The following is a 23,669-nucleotide window of genomic DNA, read 5'->3' on the forward strand; positions in this document are numbered from 1 at the left end:
TGTCACATGTAGGTGGGGAGCAGGGATAAGAGCAGGTGAATACTTGTAAGCTCTTGAGCTCCTGCCCTGTGGGCCAGGCTTCTGGGGTGTGTGGGTGTCTGTGGGGGGTGCGTGTGGCTGTGAGTGGCGTGGTGTGACTCTGGTCTGTATATGTGTGTGTGTCTCCACACGGGCAAGTGCTTGAATCAGTCAAGTGTGACTCGGAGCTTGCCTCTGTGTGTGTGTGTGTGTGTGTGTGTGTGTGCGCGCGTGCGCGCGCGCGTGCCACCAGAGGAAGCAGCAGCAAGAGGCAGGAGCATCGATCCGAAGGAGACAGCGCAGGGAGGGGGACGCTGGGGGCAGACACCTTCCCCCCCGCGCGCGCGCGCACACACACACACACACACACCACACACAGTCACACACAAGCCATTGGGCCTCGCAGGCAGGGGGACGGCTCCGGGACCGAGGGAGGCAGCGCCGCCGAGAGCGGCCGGGAGGAGGGGGCGAGGCAGCGGGGGGAGCCCTCGATCCCGTTCCCCGGTCCGGGGGCCCCGCGCGCACACCGACCCAGACACAGCCTCGCAGACACTCGTAGGCGCGCACGCGCACCCTCTCCCCTCCCCCTCTGCCTCCCCTCCCACCGCCTCCCGGCCGGACGATGGATCCCTGCAGATCCCGGGGCTGAGAGCTCCGCACACCGCGCACCACCGCGGACCAAGCCGAGGCGAGCGAGGGAGCGCGCGCGGCGGGCGTACGGAGCCGAGCCGAGCCGGGCCGGGCGGGCCGCTCCCTGCAGGGCTCTGCGCGGCGTGCCGCGGCAGCCGCCGGCTCCCGCTCCGGGCCATGAGCCCCTCCGAGGCTAGCCGCTGAGCCCGCGTCCGGCCCCGCGCCCCAGGACCCGCCGCCGGTTGCCGGGTTCCCGAATCCCCCTCAGGTGGGTCTCCGATCCCCTCTCCTTTGGCTGCGGGACTCCCCAGCGCCCCGAAGCCGGGACTTTCCTCCCCTCTAGCTTTCCCCAGCTTCTGGGGCGGCTCAGTGGCTGGGGAGGGGGGCGGGGGCCGAACAGGGGATCTGGCTGCGTCGAGAAGCTAGAGCGGGGTGGGGGGGGGGCGTCCGGGGCGGGGACAGCTCGGTGTCAGAGGGAACCGCGCCCCCATCTCTGTGCAGCCACCTCGGGTTGCCCTCTGCCCCCACCCCACCCCCACCCCAAACATGCACACATACAGCCTGCGCTGTTCAGAGAACCGGAGACGCCCGCAGGTGAGGATTCAGGTGGGCCCCTCCCCACCCCCCTCTGGAGTTTCTGGCCCAGGTCTAGCTCATGGGGGCGAAAGTCCAGGCCTGGGGACACCCTTGACCGGGAACTCTTGACCCCGGGTTCAGCCCATTTGGGGGAGTTTTCGTCTCCAGGATGGGTGGACATTCCCGTCCCAGAGTGACCCCACATCTGGAGGAAACTCCTGTGCCTGCCTGTGGGAGCACTGGGACTTCCCTCTCACCCTCGGGTGACTGCATCTGGGGTCTCCCCTGGCCTGGGAGTCTTCCCTGGGAGAGCATTCTGTTGGCCTACGCTGACGCCCAAAGCCCTGCATTTGGAGGGACCCTCTTCTGAGAGTGTGTCCCCCAGCCAGCCACCTCTGGTCTTGCACACCAGAGACAGTGACCTCTGGAGATGGGGATGGACACATCTGGAGGGATGCTGTGTGTACTCTCATCCCAGGACCATGACAGACTCCCCCGCCCCCTTCCCCCAGGATCCCCTCAGCCAGGATGGAACTGAAGGCTGAAGAGGAGGAGGTGGGTGGCGTCCAGCCGGTGAGCATCCAGGCCTTCGCCAGCAGCTCCACGTTGCACGGCCTGGCCCACATCTTCTCCTACGAGCGGCTGTCTCTGAAGCGGGCGCTCTGGGCCCTCTGCTTCCTGGGCTCACTGGCTGTGCTGCTGTGCGTGTGCACCGAGCGCGTGCAGTACTACTTCCACTACCACCACGTCACCAAGCTCGACGAGGTGGCTGCCTCCCAGCTCACCTTCCCTGCTGTCACGCTGTGCAACCTCAACGAGTTCCGCTTTAGCCAAGTCTCCAAGAACGACCTGTACCACGCTGGGGAGCTGCTGGCTCTGCTCAACAACAGGTGGGAGGTTCCCACCCATCCCGGCCGCCAGACCCCCTGTCAGGGTACTTCCTCTCTAAGCCACCATACAGCCCATACCACCCTGCCCTCCAGACCCCCAAACCTGCCACTCACAGCAAAGAGATCGGGGTACTGCCAAGCACTCAATTAGGGGCACCCAATCTCTGATCCCAGCTGTGAGACATGGCCACATTCCCTGGAGTGATCTTTGCCCACCCTCCCGCCACTATGTCTCGATATTCTCCTCCCTTGTGGGATCCGGGAATACCATCTTTAAAGGGTAGAAACTATGGTATAAAAGCCATAGTTCCTGCCCTGATCTCTCTGCCCATCCATGCTTACCCATGTGCTCAGATGCCCAGCCCCTGGGCAGCCACTGCCATCCTCTGCCTTCTCAGACCCCACGGGGCAGATCCTCTAGACACGCCCAGCTCTCCTTTCATGCCTCTGTCCAGGGCTGGATGCTGCCCTCCCCCCAAGGTTGGACATGGGACACCGGAGGCCAGATGGAGGCAGGAACCGAAGGTCCTGCCGATCCATGCGCTGCTCACACCCCACCCCCACCCCACCCTGCTCCAGGTATGAGATACCAGACACACAGATGGCAGATGAAAAGCAGCTGGAGATACTGCAGGACAAGGCCAACTTCCGCAGCTTCAAGCCCAAGCCCTTCAACATGCGCGAGTTCTACGACCGTGCGGGGCACGACATTCGAGACATGCTGCTCTCCTGCCACTTCCGGGGGGAGGTCTGCAGCGCTGAGGACTTCAAGGTGGTGAGTGAGCCCCCTGGCTGGTGTGGGGCATGAGTCAGCCAGCCCCCAGAGGAGGAGGAGACTAGGAGCGGGTGGGCCTCTGGGGAGGAAGTTGTGTGTCCCTAGGGTTTGCTTCTGGCAGGGGGGGTACTTTGTTCAGCTCAGGGACGAATTTGCTCTTTGTGAGGGCCTCGGCTTCAGCCTTGTGTCCATGATGGCAGGAAAGAGAGCCTATAGTGTGCTCGCACGCACACACACACACACACACACACAGCCTGGCAGGTCCCCTGACCCCATCAAGCTTACCTTCTGGGCCACAGGTGTCAGAGCTGGGGGTGGTGATGGGTAAGCTGCAGCCTTGTTACTCAAAATGAGGTCCGAGGACCATCATCTGGGACCATGAAAGAAATGTAGGACTTTGCCACCCCACTTCCCAGACCTACTGAATCAGAACCTGCAGTTTAACAAAATCCTCAAGTAGTTTGAATTAAAGTCTGAGAAGCACCATGAAACATGGGAAGTAAGGGAAGTTTTTTCTTAAAAAACTGGACAGGTAATTCTCTCTGTGCCACCCGTCCCCTACCCCAGCCATTTTACACACACACACACACACACACACACACACACACACTCTGTCTGATTGGGTTCCCCCCTTGCCAACCCACAGAGTCAGGGTCTGAGGAAGAAGAGATGACTTGGGGTACACAGTCATGGCTGAATTGGAGACTGCTTCTTAAAATGGAGGTGCCCCACAGATACTCATACCCTCCACACACAGATGGGGCTGCCTCAAAGCCAGCACCCCAGGGAGGGTTAAGGGAACTGACTGGCACCTCATGTGCCAGGTGATCATGGGCAAGTCATACAGGTTCCTGGGCAGTTAGAAACAGGCAGGGACTGTGGAAAGGGGCCAGAGGACCTGGAGCCATGTATGCAAAAGTATACCAAATGTGAGGGTGATGCTTGGAACTCTTCCAAATGCTTTCTAGACTGTCCTTCAATCCCCTGGATGAAGAGTCATGTTATCTCTATTTAACAAGCTGAGACACAGAGGTAGAATGAGTTGCCCGAGCTCACAGAGCTGGTTAGTGACAGACTCAGCATTAGAACTCATGTCTCATTCAGTCCCAACGCAGTGTGCTCTTTGTGTTAATATTGCTGACCCTGGAGTCGTCGTGTCCACTTCCAGTTCTGGCAATTGCTCTTGAAAACCCAGGCTCCCCTAGGACTCTTTTCCTGTCCGTGCCTGCCCCCAGTTCTCCACTCTCAGATCCTCCCCTTTTCTCCCACACTTGCTTACTGCCTCCCTAGCATTATGGGAGCATGAACTGCATTTGTTTGTGTAGAAAGGTTGGAACCACAGTTATGCTTGTTTTCTCCTGCTGAAGTTACACACGACTTCCCAATCTCTTTAAGCCTTTATCTGAGACCAGTGTCATGGGCCTCTGTCAATACTGCTGGACAAAGTTTACATGACCACAGTCCTTGCTGAGCCAAGCTCATAGGGAGCTTAGCATGATGCAAGAACCATTTCCTTCCCACTTTTCCTTCCTCAAAACAGGAGAGTGCTGGATTCCCCAGGGCCCAAGACCAAAGGGCTCCCAGGCTCACCAACTATATTCCCAAGGGTAGTAGAACTGTAATTGACGGTGGAAGTGAAAGCCAGAGCCCTCCTCCTCTGCAACATACCCCACACACAAGCAGAAGGAACCATCAAGAAAGACAGAGAAAACGCATTAGATTGAATGGTTTGTAGTGTTTGGATGAGGAAGGGAATTGCTTGGCTCGACCTGGGAAGGTGCTAAGGAACAAAGTGGAGTTCGTAGAAAGTATACAGTTGAGGTTCCATCTGTCCCTCACGTACAGAAAGATTCCAAGTGGTGATGCTAAAATATGTTTAGTTCATGGAAATGGAGACCCTGAAATGTGATTGGTCCGTGTTGTCTGAGGGGACAACCCTCCACAGTCAGATGGAGATATGATTGGTTCACAAAGTTCTGGAGCAGTGTGAGTTCTTTCTCTTGCTGGGGGAGAAATACATGGCTAGGATCCCACAGGCCCAACACTGGCACTTCTTGGTTCTGGGTTGTCAGGGACCAGGTTTTTGCTGTCTCTGAGCCCATGTCAAAGGCCTGACCCTGAATGTAGCTGGACCCAAACCTCTCAGACCTTCCTTCTGCCCTCTCAGGTTGACCTCAACAGCCCCTTTCTACTCTGCCCATAAGAGATGTCCCTACACAGATGGGAGTCTCACTGTGAGTCCATGTCTGACATCTCCCTGGTGGAGAAGAAGAACGCTGGCACTCTCCTCCAGCTCCCTGGTCCTAAGGGGCACAGATACCCCTTACCTGGTGCTCCACCTTCTCCCTCCTCTCCCTGGTCCCATAGCTAACATCTGCCTCTCCTTCCTTGCTGGTCTCTGCTAGGACACGAGGCGTGTGTCTAGCCCCTGGACAGATGAGGCACTGACAGAAAACATCTCTCTCTCAGGTCAGAGCTTAGGGGAGACCATCTTGGCATCTTCTGCTGCCTTGAGAGCAGAGGTTCTCAACTGGGGGTCCGAGTCCAGCTCAAAGTGTTTGCAAAATAGAGCGTGCACAGGCACATGTGGACTCTTTTGTGGGTGATGCGATGATGGTCGCATCATCCAACGATAGGAACCTTGCTCCTGGAGGACAGTGCAGGTAGCATAGGAAGGGCATCCTCTGGTCCCTTAGACACCTCAGCTCCCATGGTGGGGGTCAGCAGCGACACGCATTTCCCCCAGATGTGCTTCTGAATCCAGCTGAACCTCAGGGGATGAATGTGGTCCAAGAGGTGTTTGGCCAGGTCCCTCCGCCAGCTGTGGCTGAGTCAGCTTGGGAGAGTGGGGGGAACCTGGGCTAAATCTGGGAGAAACTGGTTTGAAAACCCTTTGGGACTGAAGAGGCAGAGGGCAATGGGGAGGGTGTCCCCCTAGTAGCCCAACTGGGTAGGCCTCAGTAGCTCTCTCCTGAGCTACCAAAGACCCACCCACAGGCCCCCTCTTCCCTCCTCTTTTCCTTCTCGGTGGGGTGCTTGGTTGCCAGGGCAACAGGGTCTGAGGCTCCACTCTCCCACCCAGCTTTGAGGCCAGCCAGGCCAAGGCAGGAGAGGGGTTCCATGGAGGGGGCCCGGGGGTGCAGCTGTCTGCCGAAGCCTGGGTAGGGGTGGGGTGCTGGGGGGGTGAGCACAGTCGCAGCTGGTGCCAGCCTCCAGCTGCACCTTATGTGTCCCTGGCAGTGGGAGCTCCGATGTGGCTAGAATGCTGAACAGCGCCAAGGGGAGGGGGCTGGCAGATGGTGGCCTAGTCTGCCCTATGCCACCCCCCCTCTTCCAGCTGAGTCCCAGAGCCTTTGCCTGGGGGAGAGAAGTGGGAATTCATTTCTGAACCCTGGAAGGGATGGAAGGGGAGGGCAGAGAATGGAAATCCTGGGGGTGGGTATGCAGTGGGGATAGTATTCTCTTGGGAGAGGGTGGAATTGGGGGACGAGGGATAGGAGGACAAGAGTCCAGGGGACCCTGGAGTGGGGGCAATCTCCCAGAGGAGAGGTGGGCAAAGAAATCCCCCCAAGGTTCTGGAGGTAGACAGGAATCTTCTGGAGCACCTAAGGAGGTGAGATGCTGATATAAAAGAAGGGTGATCTTGAGACCCAGAAGTTGGAGGGAGAGGTCATCTTAAACAAGAAGAGCCAGGGATGGCAGGTCCCAGGGAGAGCCAGGACTAGCCGTGGGAGCTTCCTTATCCCCAGGGCCGGCTCTGCCGCTTCATGGACACCCCTCATCACACCACCCCACAGCAGCTCAGACCTGGAGTCCCTGGGGAGGGCCCGACCTCACTACCTGGGTCTGTTCCCTCCAGCTAGGCAGGGAGTGGAGGGGCTGCTGAAGGGAAGGGCTGCCCACACTGCTACACACAGAGAAGAAAGGAGGGTTGGGGGCTACCCCACCCAGAAGCCCGGTGGTCTTTGTGTGGGGTTGTGGTGGGGTGTGGACGGGGGAGCATGCAGGGAGTGCAGAGGGATAGCAGAGGCTGGAGTGGAGAGGTTAGCTTGGGAGGAGGGGTACCCTGCCCTAGCCGCTCTTGGGTACCTCCTCGAGCCTTACCCTTCCCTTCTCTCTCTCCCTCCCTCCCTCCGAAGTGCCTGAGGTTGGAAGGAGGAGACTGGAGTAGAGCCAGTTGCTAGAATCCAGGGGACCCTGCGTTGGGGACACACACACACACACACACACACACACACACACGCACCCCCCCTCCCTCAGGTGATTCAGTTTCCTCTCACCTCCTCCTGCTCCTCCCCAATCCCTTGCCATTTCTGACTCTGCCCCTCTCCCAGACTGCTGTCAGCTAAGAGGCTACTCTCAGTTAACTGACCTCCGGCTGTTGGCTAAAGTAATAGGGAGTTGCTGTAAGTAAGCGGCTCTGGGGGAGGAGCCGGAAGTGGAGGGTGGGGAGGAGCAGTTCTTCGAAGCCTCGGGCTTTCTCCTGCCGCAGCCTGCGGAGAACTCCGTGGTAGGGCCGCCACTGCACCTGGTGTGCATCCAGGAAGCAGACGGGGTTCCTGCACAGAGGTCTGAACGTTTCTGCTGTGGGTGGAGCTGGATTGGGAGCATGCTTCAACTTTGTGGAAGGCAGTTTCAATTCCTGGGGGATGGTGAGGGAGATTGGAATAGTAGGCACGAGGGGCTGGGGGTGGGAGTGTCGAGCTCCGCTTGATTCCTTCCCGTCACCGATGGAGCCCCTTGGAAGTGCCAAGCCTCGCGCTGGGCACCAGGGGGCGGCGGTGAACAGGCGGAGCCTGTCCCTGCCCTCAGGGAGCTTCGAGCCACGTGCAGTTCTCCCGGGAGGCTCAGAGTGCAGGGTGGTACTAAGGGAAGCCGAAGGGCTTCGGAGCAGAGAATCACGTGCCAGGGATGAGAGGACCCTCCACATCTAGGTGGGATCCTTCTGATCTCCCCAGCCCAGCTCAGCTATTCAGAAACGCCAGTTCTGGGAATTCCCTGGCCGTCCAGTGGTTAGGACGCCACGCTCTCACTGCCGAGGACCCGGGTTCAATCCCTGGATGGGGAACTAAGATCCCACAAGCCTTGCGGCGCAGCCTAAAAGAAAGAAAGAGAGAAACTTCAGTTCTACAGAATGTGTGGTGTCTCCCCCAGCCCAGCCTCTCCCAGCTGATGACCAGTCTAGTTCTCTCCAGCAAGGGTCATGGTCTTTGGCCAGGTTCCCGAGGCACAAGCCTTCCCTTACTGTATGTCTGTACCCTGTATGTCTGTACCCTCTGGCTGAGAACCTTCTGGTCAAAACTCTGGCATGGGGATTCTGGGAGGCAAAGCAGGGAAGGAGACAGCTCAAAAGAGAATGGAGCCTGGTTTGGGTGGAGGATGCGTCTGGGACTCCTGGGTTCTATTTTGGGCAGAGTTTCATCTGGCTCCATTTCTCAGCTTCTAGGCTCAATTTCCTGTGAGCAAAGGGGGTTGTAAATGGATTTTTAAATTATTCTTTGCCGAGGGGCAGCCTCTCCTTCAGCCTCTGGGCCACTCTGGCTAAGCCCCCCCGCTGGCCCATGTGTAGAATGGGTGTGCAGTACCGTTTCCTGGACACATGCATCAGACATCTTCCTCGTGGAAAATTTTAAAACAAACATGAAACGGCTGTGTAGTCACCTTGAGGGAAAGTTCCCTTAAGAAGCTCTAAGGAGGGCTTCCCTGGTGGCGCAGTGGTTGAGAGTCTGCCTGCCGATGCAGGGGACGCGGGTTCATGCCCCGGTCCAGGAAGATCCCATATGCCGCGGAGCGGCTGGGCCCGTGAGCCATTGTCGCTGAGCCTGCACGTCTGGAGCCTGTGCTCCGCAACGAGAGAGGCCACAACAGTGAGAGGCCCATGTACTGCAAAAAAAAAAAAAAAGAAGCTCTAAGGACAGAGACTCTCACTCCAGGCTCTCTAAGGCCACTCCTGAGGGAGAGGGAGGGCAAGTTGTGATTTTTCTGAGCTCCTATGAATTCTTGGAAAGAAAACCCTTTCCCACTCCTCTCGTCTGCACCCCCTCCATGTGGTTGACAGTCCTGGAGGCCTGGGAGGTTGGGCTGTGTAGCTGAGTATCGAGTGTCTCTGATTGGTGGGTCGGCTCTTCATGCCTGGCTGGGAACGTCCCTCGGGGAGAGACTGCTGCAGTGGCCTTGACCATGGAGAGCAGCCAACTCAGGCTTCCTCACCACACACTGCACGTGTGCCCCAGGTGTGCAAGCACACGTGCACCTCCCCGTGCGTGTCTGAGAGTGGGAGAATGCGGACGTGGACTAGGGTGTGACGTGGACAGGGATGGGTGTGCACAGGGGCACACACAGCTCTCTTCATGTGTCTGCAGGAGAGAGCTCATATGCCCACGAACCTCTGGCCCCATGCAGAGCGCATAACTGCCAAATTAATCTCCTCTTTCTGTCAGGCTTTGCAGTTTACAAATTCTCTTTACTTTAGCTCCTGTGATCCTCATAATTCTGGGAGGCAGGAAGATATTAATATCTTCATTTGAAAGATGAGGAAACTGAGGCTCAGAGGTGTTACATGACTTGCCTGAGGCCACACAACCAGTAAATGACAGAGTGGGTGCCTTGACCTCAGATCTTCTAAGCCCGGGTTCTTCGTGCGTGACTGTAGGAGCAGGGATGTGTGGTGGAGGAGGGTGCCCAGCTCCCCAGCTGCCCATGCTCTGTAAAGAGGTGGTATGATGAGGCAGGAAGGGGAAAAAAAAGGATGCAAAAGAGAAGAACCCCAGCCTCAGTTTGACTACACCATCTTGTAACTTCTCTGCCTCTTCAGTGCACCATTTAGCCAAGTCCCCACCTTAGATGGACCCACCACTGGCTTCCTCAGCCACACTCTACCAGAGGAAGTCACATGGCTTGGAATCACATTGTGTTTATGGTCAACATGCCAGTGCTGCCCTGGCAACCCCACTGTGTTTTCCCGTCAACTTGCTCTCCCCACTGATTACTGTAAATTTTTCTACGCCTCTCAAACCACCACCCTTCCTAGCCCTCCTCTCACCCTCAGCAGATGACCTTACCTCCCACTTTACAGAGAAGATAGAAGTCTCAGACAAGATCTCCCCGCTCCTCTGGGTACCTGCCCCCAGAGGGGAACATCCATCTTCTCTAGGCTGAAATCTCAACCTATTCTTACCATCTGATCTCCTTCTATCTTTATGGGAATTTTACCTTAAAGATTCTGCCTCTCCCTCCTTTGTAGTAGGTCTCTCCCTCTCCAGTGGAACCTTCTGATTGACACTGAAACATGCTTAAGATTCTCCCATCTTAAAATGTATAGCTATAGGGACTTCCCTGGTGGCGCAGCAGTTAAGAACCCATCTGCCCTGCCGGCCTGGACCAACTGCGCGGAGGCACTTGGCCATGTGGAAATGCCTGATTTTGTTCCCTGCACGCAGAGGAGACACAGCTATTGAAATCTTACTGGGTAAATTCCCAGGTCCTGTGAAGTTCATAGATAAGAATCAGCCCAAGTCCACTTTAAGGGATTTACCATGACATTGAGAAGAAAAGACCAGGCTTCTAAAAAAAAGAACCCGCCTGCCAATGCAGGGGACACAGGTTCGAGCCCTGCTTCAGGAAGATCCCACATGCCATGGAGCAACTAAGCCCGCGCACCACAACTACTGAGCCTGTGCTCTAGAGCCTGCGAGCCACAACTACTGAGCACCACAAATACTGAAGCCCACGCGCCTAGAGCCCGTGCTCCGCAACGAGAAGCCACCGCAATGAGAAGCCCATGCACCACAATGAAGAGTAGCCCCCGCTCGCCGCAACTAGAGAAAGCCCACGCACAGCAATGAAGACCCAACGCAGCCAAAGATAAATAAAAATTTTTTTAAATGTATAGCTATAATGACAGCTAATATTTATTTACTTACTATGTACCAGGCTTTAGGTTAAGATAAAACCCAATAAACAAACGTCTCTCAACTCCACAGCCCCCTCCAGCTCCCACAGTACCTGTTTCTTTTCACAGACAAAATTCTTAAAATTGATGTATAGATTCCACTGTCTCCATTTTTTTCTCATCTCCATCTCACTCTCTAATCCACTCGGGCTGCCTTCCTCCCCCGGCCCCAGCACTCCACCAAAATGGTTCTCGCTAAGGCCGCTAGTGACCTCCATATTTCCAAAACCCACAACCATTTTTTATCCTTGATGTCTCAAAATCATTCAAAATGGTTGACCACCACCTCTGTTTTGCACTATTCTCTTTCCTAACAACGGTACTCTCCTGATTTTCCTCCTTTGTCTAGCCACTCCTGCCTCTGTACCAGTTCATGCTCTTCCACTTGGCCATTAAATGTTGGCACTGCTCAAGTCTCAATCCCAAGCTTTCCTCTTCTCTTAAATTGTGTGGCTATGATTTAATGGAACAGCTTGATGAATTTTTCATTAGTATATTTTTACATTGGTTTATCTTACAATGTAATATTTTACATATTACATCAGTATGTATTTATACTGGTATAAAATTGTAAAACATTTCTAGTGTCCTGGAAAGTTCCTTCAGGCCCTTTCCTAGTCAACACTACCCCACAAGAATTAATCACATTCAGGCTTCTGTCAGTAGAGATAAGTTTCACCGGTTCTTGAACTTCCTAGACTATATGTATCCTCCATGCAGTGTATACATGTCTGTGTCTGTCTTTTTTTGCTCATGACTATGTCTGTGAGATTCAGTCTTGTTTTATATAGCAGTAGTTAATGCTTTTTCAATGCTGTGTAGTATTGCCTTATGTAAGTAGAGCACAATTTGTTTATCCATTCTACTCTTTTTTTTTTTTTTTTTTTTTGCGGTTTGCGGGCCTCTCACTCTTGTGGCCTCTCCCGTTGTGGAGCACAGGCTCCAGATGCGCAGGCTCAGCGGCCATGGCCCATGGGCCCAGCCGCTCCGCAGAATGTGGGATCTTTCCGGACCGGGGCATGAACCTGTGTCCCCTGCATCGGCACGCGGACTCTCAACCACTGCGCCACCAGGGAAGCCCCATTCTACTCTTGCTAGACATTTGGGTTGTTACTAGTTTGGGGCTATTATAAATAAATCTACTGTGAACATCCCTGTTCATGTCTTTGGGTTGCCATATGCACTCATTTCTCTTGGGTATATAACTAGGAGCTGTGGTTAAGTCATAGGTTAGGATTCCGTTTAGCTTGGGTGGATACTGCCATATCAGGCCATTTTTCTTTCTATCTTTTCTAAAAAAACTTTATATTCTATTCCTGAGCAGTCTCATCTTCACTCGTGATTTCAATTACCATCTACACACCGACAACTGCCAAATGTCTGTCTCAGCCCGGCTCTCTCCTCTTAGCATCAGTTCAGTGGCCAATTTCCCACTTAACATCTCCACTTGGATCTCCCCAAGTCTCTAAGAAACCAGCATGTGCCAAACCGAATTCATCATCTTAGCTCCCAAACTAGTCCTGTACTTGTGTTCCTGATCTAGTGAGCCATTCACCCACTTATGCAAACTAGAAGCCATTCCTGACACTCCATCTCCCTCGCCGCCCTTACCAGGTCTGCCAGTGTTGACTCCCAAACATCTCCACTCCATCCCCCTGTTCCAGGCCACCCCACTGCTCCATGTCTCACCTAGACTGCTGCAGTGGCTTCCTAACAGGACTTCTAGAATCCCTTGGGCTCCTCCAGAGTGGTCTCTTCAAAACACTGCTCTGATCACTTGAAATCCTTCCATGGGGAATGGGACCAGAATCTTTACCCAGCCTTCAAGGCCCTAAGGGCCTGCTCTCCGGCTATATCCTCCTCTTCTCAGCTCTCTCCTCTCGGAGCCTTTGCACTGACTCTGTTCTCTGGAATACCGCCCGCCCCCCAACACATACACACACAGACCTTTACCTAATCACTGCTCCTTATTCTTTAGATTGCAATTCAAACATCACTTTCTCAGAGAAACCTTCCTCAGTTTCCAGTCTGGTTCAGATACCCCTGTCATTCACCTCCATGGAACCATATTATTTTTTTCATAGTACTTATCATAGTTTGCAATTAAATATTTATTTTTGTGATTTTAAAAAACTCTCCCCCATTAGATAATAAGCTCCACAAGGACCCAGTCCCTTATCTGTTCTCCACGTGTCCTCAGCACATGGATACTCAGGAAATATTTGATGGGTAAATGAAAGAATGGAGAAGAAGGAAGGGATGGATTTAGAGAGGGATGACCTACTTCCAGTCTCAAGCCTACTACTTGCTCTCCACGAGACTTGAACAGGTCATTGTGCCTCAGTTTCCTCATTTGTCAAATGGGGTGAAATTACTCAAACCTGCTTATTTTGCTGGGTTGTATACGAATCCCCTGAGGCATCAGTTGAAAAGCAGGAGACATTCCACAGATGTGAGGGGTGACCGGAGTTCAGAAAGAGATGTGGAGAAAGTCAGAAAGCACTGGGTGGCCACACACAGCTTAAGAGACGTACTGGGTAGGGGTCGCATCTTTGGATAGAGGGTTCAAAATTGTGTTGTTCTGCGGGCGTGTCTGCTTGGGTACTTCTCCTCTGTGTATGCTCTGGGGTCTGTGTGTGCTGCTTGATCCTTTCCTCACCTCCCCACTACTGTGAAAAATGTGGATTTGTCTACTAGATCGAGATGAGGAGGAGAGAAGTTAGAGGATGGAGGAGGGAGGAAGTGCAGTTGGTGTGTGTGTGTGTGTGTGTATGTGTCTTCATTGCCCACAAGAGGGCTGTGTGTCTGTGTGTAGTGCTGTGTAGGTGTGCAGTGTAGGTCTTTGTGTCCGTGTGGGGAAGAAGTGTCCAGCCACACCAGATTTGCTGTCCTCTGAAGTTGCTCCGTGTGTGCACACCCTACTCTCTGCTGAAGCACCCGGAGCTTCCCAGCCTTAGTTTCTTCCCTCTGGAAGTCCAATCTACTTCCTCTTCCAGAAAGGCTGCAAGAGGGGAACGATGCCCTCTAGTGGGTATGGGGATGCATGCTGCAGCTTTCTCAGCCCAAGCCTCAACCTAGGCTGGCCCACCTCCAACCCAAGTCTGGAACTCACCTCTGAAACGCATCCTGGGGATGCACAAAGCCCTCCAAAATCTGCGGTCCCGCAGGCAGGAAGAAAATGCACATGGGACAGGAAACAAAAGAAGAACCCACGAATTCATACAGGAGAAGCCTGAGGACAACAGCTGAAGGTGGAAGGTCTCTCCTCATCTCTGCAGTGATTTATCTCTGGTTCCTGTTTCTCCACGTGGCCCCAGGGTCCTGCTCTTTTTTTTTTTTTTTTTTGCTGCGCGGGCTTTCTCTAGTTGCGGTGAGCAGGGGCTACTCTTCGTTGAGGTGCGCGGGCTTCACATTGCAGTGGCTTCTCTTGTTGCAGAGCACGGGCTCTAGGTGCACAGGCTTCAGTAGTTGTGGTTCACGGGCTTAGTTGCTCCGCAGCATGTGGGATCTTCCCTGACCAGGGCTTGAACCTGTGTCCCCTGCATTGGCAGGCAGATTCTTAACCACTGCGCCACCAGGGAAGCCCCGGGTCCTGCTCTTTCATTCTCACAGTCCCTGTCCTTAAGGAGCTACTGATCACTACTCATGCTTGAAGGGACTTGAGCAGAACTGGACCCTTCAGTCTGTTCCCTGAGTGAGCACTAACTATGCCCTGTGGAGTCAGGGAAGGCTTCTCGGAGGAGGCAACCTGTGAGTAGGGTCTTGAAAAATGAGTAGAAATTCTCCAGGTGGAGTCCAGGGAAGGCATGGAACTGTGGATGAGCCTCATGTGTCTGTGGAATGGGAGAAGGACATAGTGGCTGGATGCTGGACCCTGGACTAGGTAGGGTGGAGGGGTGGAGGGGTGGAGAGGTGAGGCTGGAGGGTGACTTGCCAAGGCCGTGTAGGTCCGGGGTGGCGGGGGTTGAATTTTACCAAGAGGCACTGGGGAGTGAGAGAAGGTCTTTATGCGGAAGGGTGGTCGGAATTACACAGCATGGACTAAAGGTGGGGAGAAACTGCAGGGAGGCAGGGAGTTAGGGAGACCAGCTGGGAGGCGGTTGTTTAGGTAAAAGGGTGGGAGACCAGTCTGAGGGCAATGGCATAAGGATGGAGAGGGACCAGATCTCAAAGGCTGCTCTTCTTCCGGGGCCTCTGTGTCCCTGGCAGCAAAGCTGAGGCCAGAGGTGGTCCCACATCAGCCAGTCCTGCTAGAACCTGGCACCCTGCCTGCCATCCCCAACACACTCCAGGCTCTCTGCGTGCAAACGGAGGAGGGAAGACATGTGGGAGCAGAGAGGGGGGAGGGAAAGGGGGGCAGGAGCCTGGGGCTGTGGGATGGTTAAGGAATGGAAAGGCCCAAGTAGACTTGTCCGACCCCCACTGGTCCTCTGGCTCTGTGGAGGAAGGGTTAATAGTTTCCCCTCCTTCCCTCCCCTCCTCTCCTCCCCTCAGGTCACCTTCTAGGCCCTGGAGACTTGGCTGGTGGCTCAAGTTCCTCAACCAGTGGCCCTGAGTAATCAGAGCACACAGAGGGGCCAGGGGCCTGGGGGCAGGAACTGATCAACTGGGAGCAAGAGGGGCCTCAGAGACTGAGGGGCTGGGGGTATCTGCGAGGCTGAGGGTTTGGGGGTACCCCAGGTTATTCCCAGCACTTTCCACCTGACCCAGGACCCTGTCCCAGTTCTGAGCTCAGTTTCTTCCACCCACCAGAAAAGAATTCCTCCACCTGCTCTCCTGGACTGTTAGGGGATGGGCAAGCTGGGAGGGGGAGCGGTGATCTGCCAGGAAGCTTTTCAGCTGCAAGAGACAGGGTCCCTCCCCCCCGGTGCCAGGAACTGGCCGTAAGTGAGTCTGTGGTCAGTGAGAGACCTCTGCTAATGGAACCTGGGCTGCCCCCCAAGCCACAGAAGGGAGTGCAGCTCAGCGTGGTGGTGGTGGGGTGCTGACTGAAGTAGAGTGGGGGGGGGGTCAGGGGAGGGAGGGGAGGATCAATGCCGTGAGGGATGGCTGGAGGGAAACCAGAGGTCAAGGGAGAGAGTAGGGGTTCGGGACAACCAGGGGTTCAGGAAGTAACTGAAAGTAAATTGTGGTCAGCCCAGTGATCAGAAGGGAACTGAGGACCAGAGGAATAATTAGAGGGGAACTGCAGTGTAAGGGTGTATGGGGAGAACTGGGGGGCTCCATAAAATAATTGGGGAGATTCCAAGTCAGGGGGAATTAGAGAAGAATGAGAGGTTAATTAGAGGTGCCGAGAGAGTGTGGGGCTCAGGTAACTCAGAAGAATGACTGGACCAGGTGGGAATGAGGGCAGAGGGCTCAGAATTGGGGTGGGAAGGCGAGGGGCAGGTGGACTGGAGGGTGAGAGGGAGCCTGAGTGTGTGTGTCTGGGGGGATGGGCAGAGACCTTGCTGGCCCACGTCACAGCAGTGAGAGCAGAGGACTCTGCTAGGTCCCACCTCCCCTGGAGCCCCCGGGCTTTTCCAGCGTTTCCACTCTGTCCTCGACCCTGTCTGTCCTGCTGGAGTTGGTGAGGGGGAAAGGGGCTCGGGCCCCACTCCTCTCCATTGGCCTCCCTTTCCCACAGCCATCAATTATTCATCGGCTCAGACAGCCGCCTCCCCGACAGGGCAGGCTGGTCCTCCTCTCCTCTCTAAGCCCCTCCCCACCTCAGCCACACTGCCACAGAGGCCCTGGCAAGGGAGGACGGCCAGCCAGGCAGCAGAGACCTGGCAAGCGGACTGCCGGACCCTGCCTAGGATCACATCTCCTCCCCTGTTCTCCTGCCCACCTCCTGGTGCCAGGAAGCCCCTGGAGAAGATGCCCATCCAGATCTTCTGCTCTGTGTCATTCTCCTCTGGAGAGGAGACCCCAGGGCCCTTGGGAGATGTTTGGGGTCCCCACCAGCGGCAACAGCGGGACAACTCAGAATCAGAAGAGGAGGGAGAAGAGAAGGAAAAGGAGGCAGAGAGGAAGGGGGCCAGAGAGGGGGACTTACCGATGGACTTGATGGCCTTTGCCAACAGCTGCACCCTTCATGGAGCCAGCCACATCTTTGTGGAGGGGGGTCCAGGGCCACGGCAGGCCCTGTGGGCAACAGCCTTTATCCTGGCACTGGGTGCCTTCTTGTGCCAGGTCGGGGATCGAGTTGCCTATTACCTCAGCTACCCACATGTGACTCTGCTAGATGAAGTGGCCACGACGGAGCTGGCCTTCCCGGCGGTCACCCTCTGCAACACCAATGCTGTGCGGCTGTCCCAGCTCAGCTACCCCGACTTGCTCTACCTGGCCCCCATGCTGGGGCTGGATGAAAGCGATGACCCCGGGGTGCCCCTCGCCCCACCAGGGCCCGAGGCCTTCTCTGGGGAGCCCTTTAACCTGCACCGCTTCTACAATCGCTCCTGCCACCGGCTGGAGGACATGCTGCTCTATTGCTCCTACTGCGGGGGGCCCTGTGGCCCTCACAACTTCTCAGTGGTGAGTGGGTGCCCAACAGTGTCTGCCATGGCTCACCCTGACCGTCACCTCCTGGGGCTGGTAACCATCCTGCCTCCCCCCCACCTCACCTGGACCACCCACCCTCTGTGAGAGAGGCCTGGCCAGAGCTTGCCTGGGAGCCCCAGGGTCTGCAGCTGGGCTCTATTTCCAGGGCTGTGCCAGTACTGCCCTCCCTGTTAGACTCTTGAAACACATAGTTGGTAATTAGTTGCTGCCCTGAGGCCCCTGGTGTCTCCCTGAATATCCTCCAGCATGTCCAGCCCTTTCCCAGACCTCTCTGCAATCCAGCAGGGTCAGCACCTTAATCTATCACTGAGGTCAGCCTTTGATCTGGTGGTGGGTGCCTATGCTTGGCCTTAACAATGTTGACTATCACCCCTGGACTGGAGCTGGGGCAGGTGCCCCCTGGTCTCTGGAGGTGCAAGAGAAGGGTGCGGAAGGGAGGCAGAGGGCTGGGGATATCCCCCCTCCACCCCAGCATGCCTGTCAGCAGCATCCTCATGTGGTCTTCCTGTGCTCCTCCTACAGTGTGTGTGTGTGTGTGTGTGTGTGTGTGTGTGTGTGTGTGTGTGTGTGTGTGTGTGTGTGTGTGGTGAGGGAGAATAACAGGCCTCCTCTAAATCCTCCCTACTCCCCCTCCAGCTCTAAGTGGCCAGGGACCCTCTTCCCAGGGGAAGCCCTCACTAGGAGAGTCTAAGGCCTTCCCTGCTGAGGGACCAAGTGGCACCCCATCCTTTCCCCAGTTCAGCTTCCAGTTCCGCCTGGCCCAACAGGTCCCCTTCTGTCCCCTACAAGTGCCAGATGCCAGGCCTTCCCTTCCCATACACCCATCTCTCAGTCCCCCACCTTTTCCCTAGTGCAGGGGCAGGTGGGTGTCATCATATCAGTGCATCTTGGACTGACTACAGACTGACAGGAACCTGGAGGTTTTGGCCACTGGGCCTCGGACAGGCCAGGAGGTAGAGGAACATGGACCAAGGAAGGGGTCAACCTGGCTTTCTCGGGATCTAAGGCTAGAGCAGGCACTTCTCAGGCAGCACCACCAGGTGGCAGCACAGCCCACCGGCCAGCAGCGCAGCCCTCTGAGCCAGCTCAAGGTTGCAGCTCCCAGCTGGCCTCAGCCACCAGGAGTCCCTCACATCCCCAGGCTATGGGGGGTGGGGGAGTAGGCAGGGATGCGTGTCCAGCCTGGACCCTGTGGCTGAAAGCCACAAAGACTGGTAGTGGAGCTGGGGGATTAGGAGTTCTCTCTCTACCTCCTTTCTGGACTTCACCCACAAAATGGGGGATAGCACTGGTTTTCTTTCCCGGAGGAGGTTGTTCTCGGAAGGGGGAAGGGGGCAAAGACTCCACTGACTAGTAACCCCTACTGCCTCCCTGTTCCAGTCTAGCCTGACACTCCGCCTCTTTCTTTGGGCTGTGTCTGTATTCACCTCATGACTTGCTTGGGGGACTCTGTCACCATCTCTCAGTAGTTGAAGCACACTCACCCCATTTGTGGGAACCTGGAGGCATTCTGGGAAACTGTGGGGAAAGGGCCACAAAGAATAGGTTCACTTTTCTCTCTATGGCTATGTACTCAGGGCTGCAATAAGGGCTGCTCTGTGGCATGGAGTCAGGGGACTGCCCCCCCCCCCAGAGCTGAGATCCCTTCTGCAGCCCTCATAGTTCTGCGCCAGCTTTGACGAACATGCCAGGTCCTGGATGTTCAGGTTCTGGTGATACGGGAACAGTGATGGACATAAGGGGCTAATGGCAGAGGAAACTATAAAGCATAGCTTGGTCTTGGGGAGAGCAGGATTTCAGATGCCCGGGGTGAAATCCAGGAGAAGAGAAGAGAAGTCTTAGAAGGCCCTGGGCCTGAGGAGAGGGTCCCAAGGAGGGACCAGGCAGTGAGGGGCTCCAGATGATGGAGGTGTGTATGTTAGGGTCCCAGCGGGAAAAGGGTTAACACTTGGACAGTTTAGTCGAAAAGACTAACAGAGGGACTGTTTATAGAGTTGTGGGCAGAGTTAAGGAAACCAATGAGGGGGCCTGAGGCACCTAGAAATAGTGGGAAATTGTCATATTCAAGCTAAAGGAACACCAAGAGGCAGCAGTGCTATGCAGGGAGCCCCCTTGGCAGAATCTGTGGTCACGAAGGGTCTAAGCCACCTGAGAACACTTGCAGATAAATTCCCTGGTCTCTCCCTCCTTCTGTCCTCTGATCCCTTACTGATACCTCCCATTGGTCAAACCCAACCCGAAGCCCAGCCAGGTGGCAAAGGAGCACAGACAGTGCACCCCACAGGGATCAGCCTTCCAGGGCACACAGCAGGGAAAAGAAGGACAGAATGGGTGAGAAGGAGGACAAATGGAGAGTGGGCTGCTCAGGAGGGGTCATTCCTGAAGGGTGGAAACTCCACCAGTTGGAGGGTCTGGAGACAGTCCCTGGTGGGCAGAGGGTACTGGCAGGACCTTCAGGCTCTCCGCTCTTCTCCCACCAGGTCTTCACACGGTATGGAAAGTGCTACACATTCAACTCTGGCCGAGATGGGCGTCCCAGGCTGAAGACCATGAAGGGTGGGACGGGCAATGGGCTGGAGATCATGCTGGACATTCAGCAGGACGAGTACCTGCCCGTGTGGGGGGAGACTGGTATGTTGCCTCTCTCAGGGGGCCCCCCTCCCTGTGGCTCTGGGCCTCAGCCTCCGCTGGGGGGGGGGGCTCCTGGGCTCTACTGTGGGCCTGAGGCAGGGCGTGGGCTCTCCTTGCTTCCTCCCAGCATCTCGCCATCTCCACCTCCACTCTTACCTGACTGCCACACTCACATTCCGCTGGCTCCCCCTTCCTGGCTCAGTTACTCTCCAAGGTAACCAGCCATCCCTTTCCATCCGTGGCCACCACTCACTCTATAAATAACTCCGTCTCTTCTTGGGCTGCCTGCCGTCTGTCTGGTCTCAGGGGCCTTGGGACAGAGAGACGTGGGGGAGAAGGGAGAAAAGGAGGGGGAGAGATGGAGAGCCTCTGAGACAGTGAGAAATAATTTGAAACAGCGAGATGCGTAACTGAAGCCAGGTAAGAAAAGAAGTATGTAGGATTCAGGGGTCATCAGGGTAGCATGGGACTGGTGAACCCAGAAGGAGGCTGGGGATGGGCCAGGGGCCCTTGGACTAACTACCCTCCCCCAGTCTCAGTGTATGTTGCGGTTATCTCAGGAGAGGTAGGATTCCCCCAGCTCTGAAGGAGGTTAGGGAGTAAGAAGCCCTCCCAACACACACCCCTCTCATTCCCCTAGATGAGACGTCCTTCGAAGCGGGCATCAAAGTGCAGATCCACAGTCAGGATGAACCTCCCTTCATCGACCAGCTGGGCTTTGGTGTAGCCCCAGGGTTCCAGACCTTTGTGGCCTGTCAAGAGCAGCGGGTGAGAGGGCCACAGGAGGCCGGTCCCAGGGTGGGTGGTTGGAGGCTCATGATGGAGGTGGAGTGGTGGGCAACCAAAAATGGGAGGGACGGGGAAGCTGGGGCCTGGGTAGCCATCTGACTAGTCAGAGCATGAATGATCTAATGAATGGGATGCTCCGTAAACTCGGAGACCCTCAGAGGCTGCACAGGGAGAGGGGGCAGGTCTCCTGAGTTCTGCATCGTGTCAGACAAGTCCATCAAGGTGACTTGGGGAGAAGTCCCCACACCCCCCAGCTCCCCGGCTCTCCCAGCAGCTCATCTACCTGCCCCCGCCCTGGGGCACCTGCAAAGCTGTTACCATGGACTTGGATTTCTTCGACTCCTACAGCATTACCGCCTGCCGCATCGACTGTGAGACCCGCTACCTGGTGGAGAACTGTAACTGCCGCATGGTGCACATGCCAGGTCAGGCCCCAGAGTTCCAAACACGGTACTGGGCCCCTCAGCCTGCACTGCCCCTCACCAGCACCCCATGCATGTTAACCTCCTGTCAACATGCAAGCCAGACCAGCTGGCTTCTCTCCACCCCAGTTCCAGCCCCAGTCCATACCCATATGGCTCTTGCCTCTCTGACCTCAATTCCTGCCTGGACCCATGGGGATGGGTCAGAAGGGTCCAGGGGGTATGGACTTTGGGGTAGGTCACTTCCAGGACAGACTGGGGGCTGACTATTCCTACCCTCCCACCCTCTCCCAGCTTCCAGCTTTTAGGCCTCTGGTACCACTAGTGTCACAAGACCCCTTTAATCTCCATCCTGTACCACTGTCTTTTCTCCTCTCTAGGGGATGCCCCATACTGCACTCCAGAGCAGTACAAGGAGTGTGCAGATCCTGCCCTGGGTGAGCGCCCCTGTCCCAGGGAAGTCTGCGGGAGGGGAGGAGCTGCCAGCCATATGCATAGGGGTTTCAGAGCAAACTCCCAGAAGCTTCAAATCACTCCTGGATCAGGCTTCACCTGAACTCTCCTGTGTCTGACTTTAGCAAGGCTGGGAATAGCATCTCTAGAGGCCCCTGTGGAAAATGAACAGGGGTCATCTGGGAGGGGTGGCCTTCACCTGCTCTCATCAGCACCTCAGCTGGTTGACCCTGGAGGGCCCTGAGAGAATGAGATATAGGATTAAGAAATATCCATGGAGAGGCTGGGTGAGGATCAGCGCAGGTGGGCACAGGGCCGAAGTGAAGGACAAGTCAGAAAAAGAGAAGGGGGCTCGGGCCTCCTTTGGGCAGGGCCAGGATGTGCGTGTCGGGAAGGTGCTGGCAGAAGGGCATCACTCAACTGGCACCTCTCACCTGGCTGGCACAGACTTCCTGGTGGAGAAGGACCAGGAGTACTGTGTGTGTGAAATGCCCTGCAACTTGACTCGCTATGGCAAGGAGCTGTCCATGGTCAAGATCCCCAGCAAAGCATCAGCCAAGTACCTGGCCAAGAAGTTCAACAAGTCTGAGCAGTACATAGGGTAAGGGCTCTGACTGTGAAGGGTAATGGGTGGGCGGGCTCTGATGGGGGTTGGCAGACAGGAGGAAACTGAGATAACATGGGGAAGGCAACCAAAGAGTCTGAGGTGGGCGTGGAGGGAAGATCAAGCCAGAACAAGCAGGAGAAGCAGCCCTTTCTCTTTCCTCCTCTCTTCATCCTCATTGCTGTAACGGATCACCTCACAATTGCTGGTGCGTGGAGCGTCTTTTCAATTACACCATCGCATTTAATCCTCACTCTAAAAGGCAGGTATCCACATCAGCATCTTGTTTTATAGATATTGGAGACTGAGATTCAGAGAGGATAACTTGCGAAGGTCACCCAGCTAGTAAGGGACAGAGATGTGACTTGATCTGAGGTCCTCTCCCAACCCCTTTGCAGGGAGAACATCCTGGTGCTGGACATTTTCTTTGAAGTCCTCAACTATGAGACCATTGAGCAGAAGAAGGCCTATGAGATTGCAGGACTCCTGGGTGAGCTGCTGATGGCACCTGTCCCCTTCCCGTGCCATGGGCGTGGTGTGACACGCTACCACCCGAAGCAGGCTGCTCACCTCCGTCCTACAGGGCCTCCTCCCCTGCCAGCCCCAGGGGCCTTCCCCTGTACCAGTGAGCTCTGCCGCTCCCGCTGTGTCCTGACCCCACTGATCTCCCTGTGGGCCCCCCTGCAGGTGACATTGGAGGCCAGATGGGTCTGTTCATCGGGGCCAGCATCCTCACTGTGCTGGAGCTCTTCGACTACGCCTACGAGGTAAGTGGGGGCGGGGCGCCTGCACGGGGCCACGGGAGGGGCGGGGTTCAAGCCCGCCCATCCGCCCACCTCCCCTCTTCCCTCCCAGGTGATAAAACACAAGCTGTGCAGACGTGGGAAGTGCCAGAAGGAGGCCAAACGGAGCAGCGCGGACAAGGGCGTGGCCCTCAGCCTGGATGACGTCAAAAGACACGTGAGGGAGCGAGAGAGGGGCGCCCTCCTGCCCCATCCCTTCCCCGACCACCCCAGGACCACCCCCTTGCCACCTTTTCTCCTTTGCCTCCCCCATGCCCCAGCGGCACCTGTGGCCCTTACAATAACCAGTGCCTGTCCTGTGCCGTTCCCCCAGAACCCGTGTGAGAGCCTCCGGGGCCATCCTGCCGGGATGACGTATGCTGCCAACATCCTACCTCACCATCCGGCCCGAGGCACTTTTGAGGACTTTACCTGCTGAGCCCCGCAGGCCGCTGTACCAAAGGCTAGATGGGGAGGGCTAGGAGAGCAAGGGGGCCCCCAGCTGCCCCGCCCTGGGGACTCACTCCCCCCTCCAAGGCAGCCCCCCACTCCTGGGCAGTCCTTTCCTCTTGTCTGTGGTGAGGAAGGAGTCTTGACCGTAGAGT

At 56.0% G+C, this 23,669-nt stretch overlaps 1 protein-coding gene across 5 annotated transcripts; it reads left to right on the forward strand.

Moving 5' to 3' along the window:
- Positions 1 to 1,752: 1,752 nt before the first annotated feature.
- ASIC1 (acid sensing ion channel subunit 1) lies at positions 1,753 to 23,503 on the forward strand (the record flags this gene model as incomplete). Of its 5 annotated transcripts, none has more annotated exons than XM_082635972.1 (11): positions 1,753 to 2,114; positions 2,694 to 2,889; positions 19,864 to 20,014; positions 20,655 to 20,782; positions 21,075 to 21,228; positions 21,606 to 21,662; positions 22,126 to 22,279; positions 22,681 to 22,772; positions 22,970 to 23,049; positions 23,138 to 23,242; positions 23,399 to 23,503. In XM_082635972.1, the coding sequence occupies 11 exons, from the start codon at positions 1,753 to 1,755 to the stop codon at positions 23,501 to 23,503; spliced, it is 1,584 nt and encodes a 527-aa protein (XP_082492098.1). The 5 variants fall into 5 exon arrangements, with proteins under 5 accessions (XP_082492098.1, XP_082492095.1, XP_082492099.1 ...); XM_082635969.1 differs by having other exon boundaries at positions 21,078 to 21,228; positions 22,681 to 22,907; XM_082635973.1 differs by having other exon boundaries at positions 21,078 to 21,228.
- Positions 23,504 to 23,669: the final 166 nt, after the last annotated feature.

This window comes from Mesoplodon mirus (assembly GCF_964341445.2).
Source record: "Mesoplodon mirus genome assembly, chromosome: 11".
Classification (NCBI taxonomy): Eukaryota; Metazoa; Chordata; class Mammalia; order Artiodactyla; family Ziphiidae; genus Mesoplodon; species Mesoplodon mirus.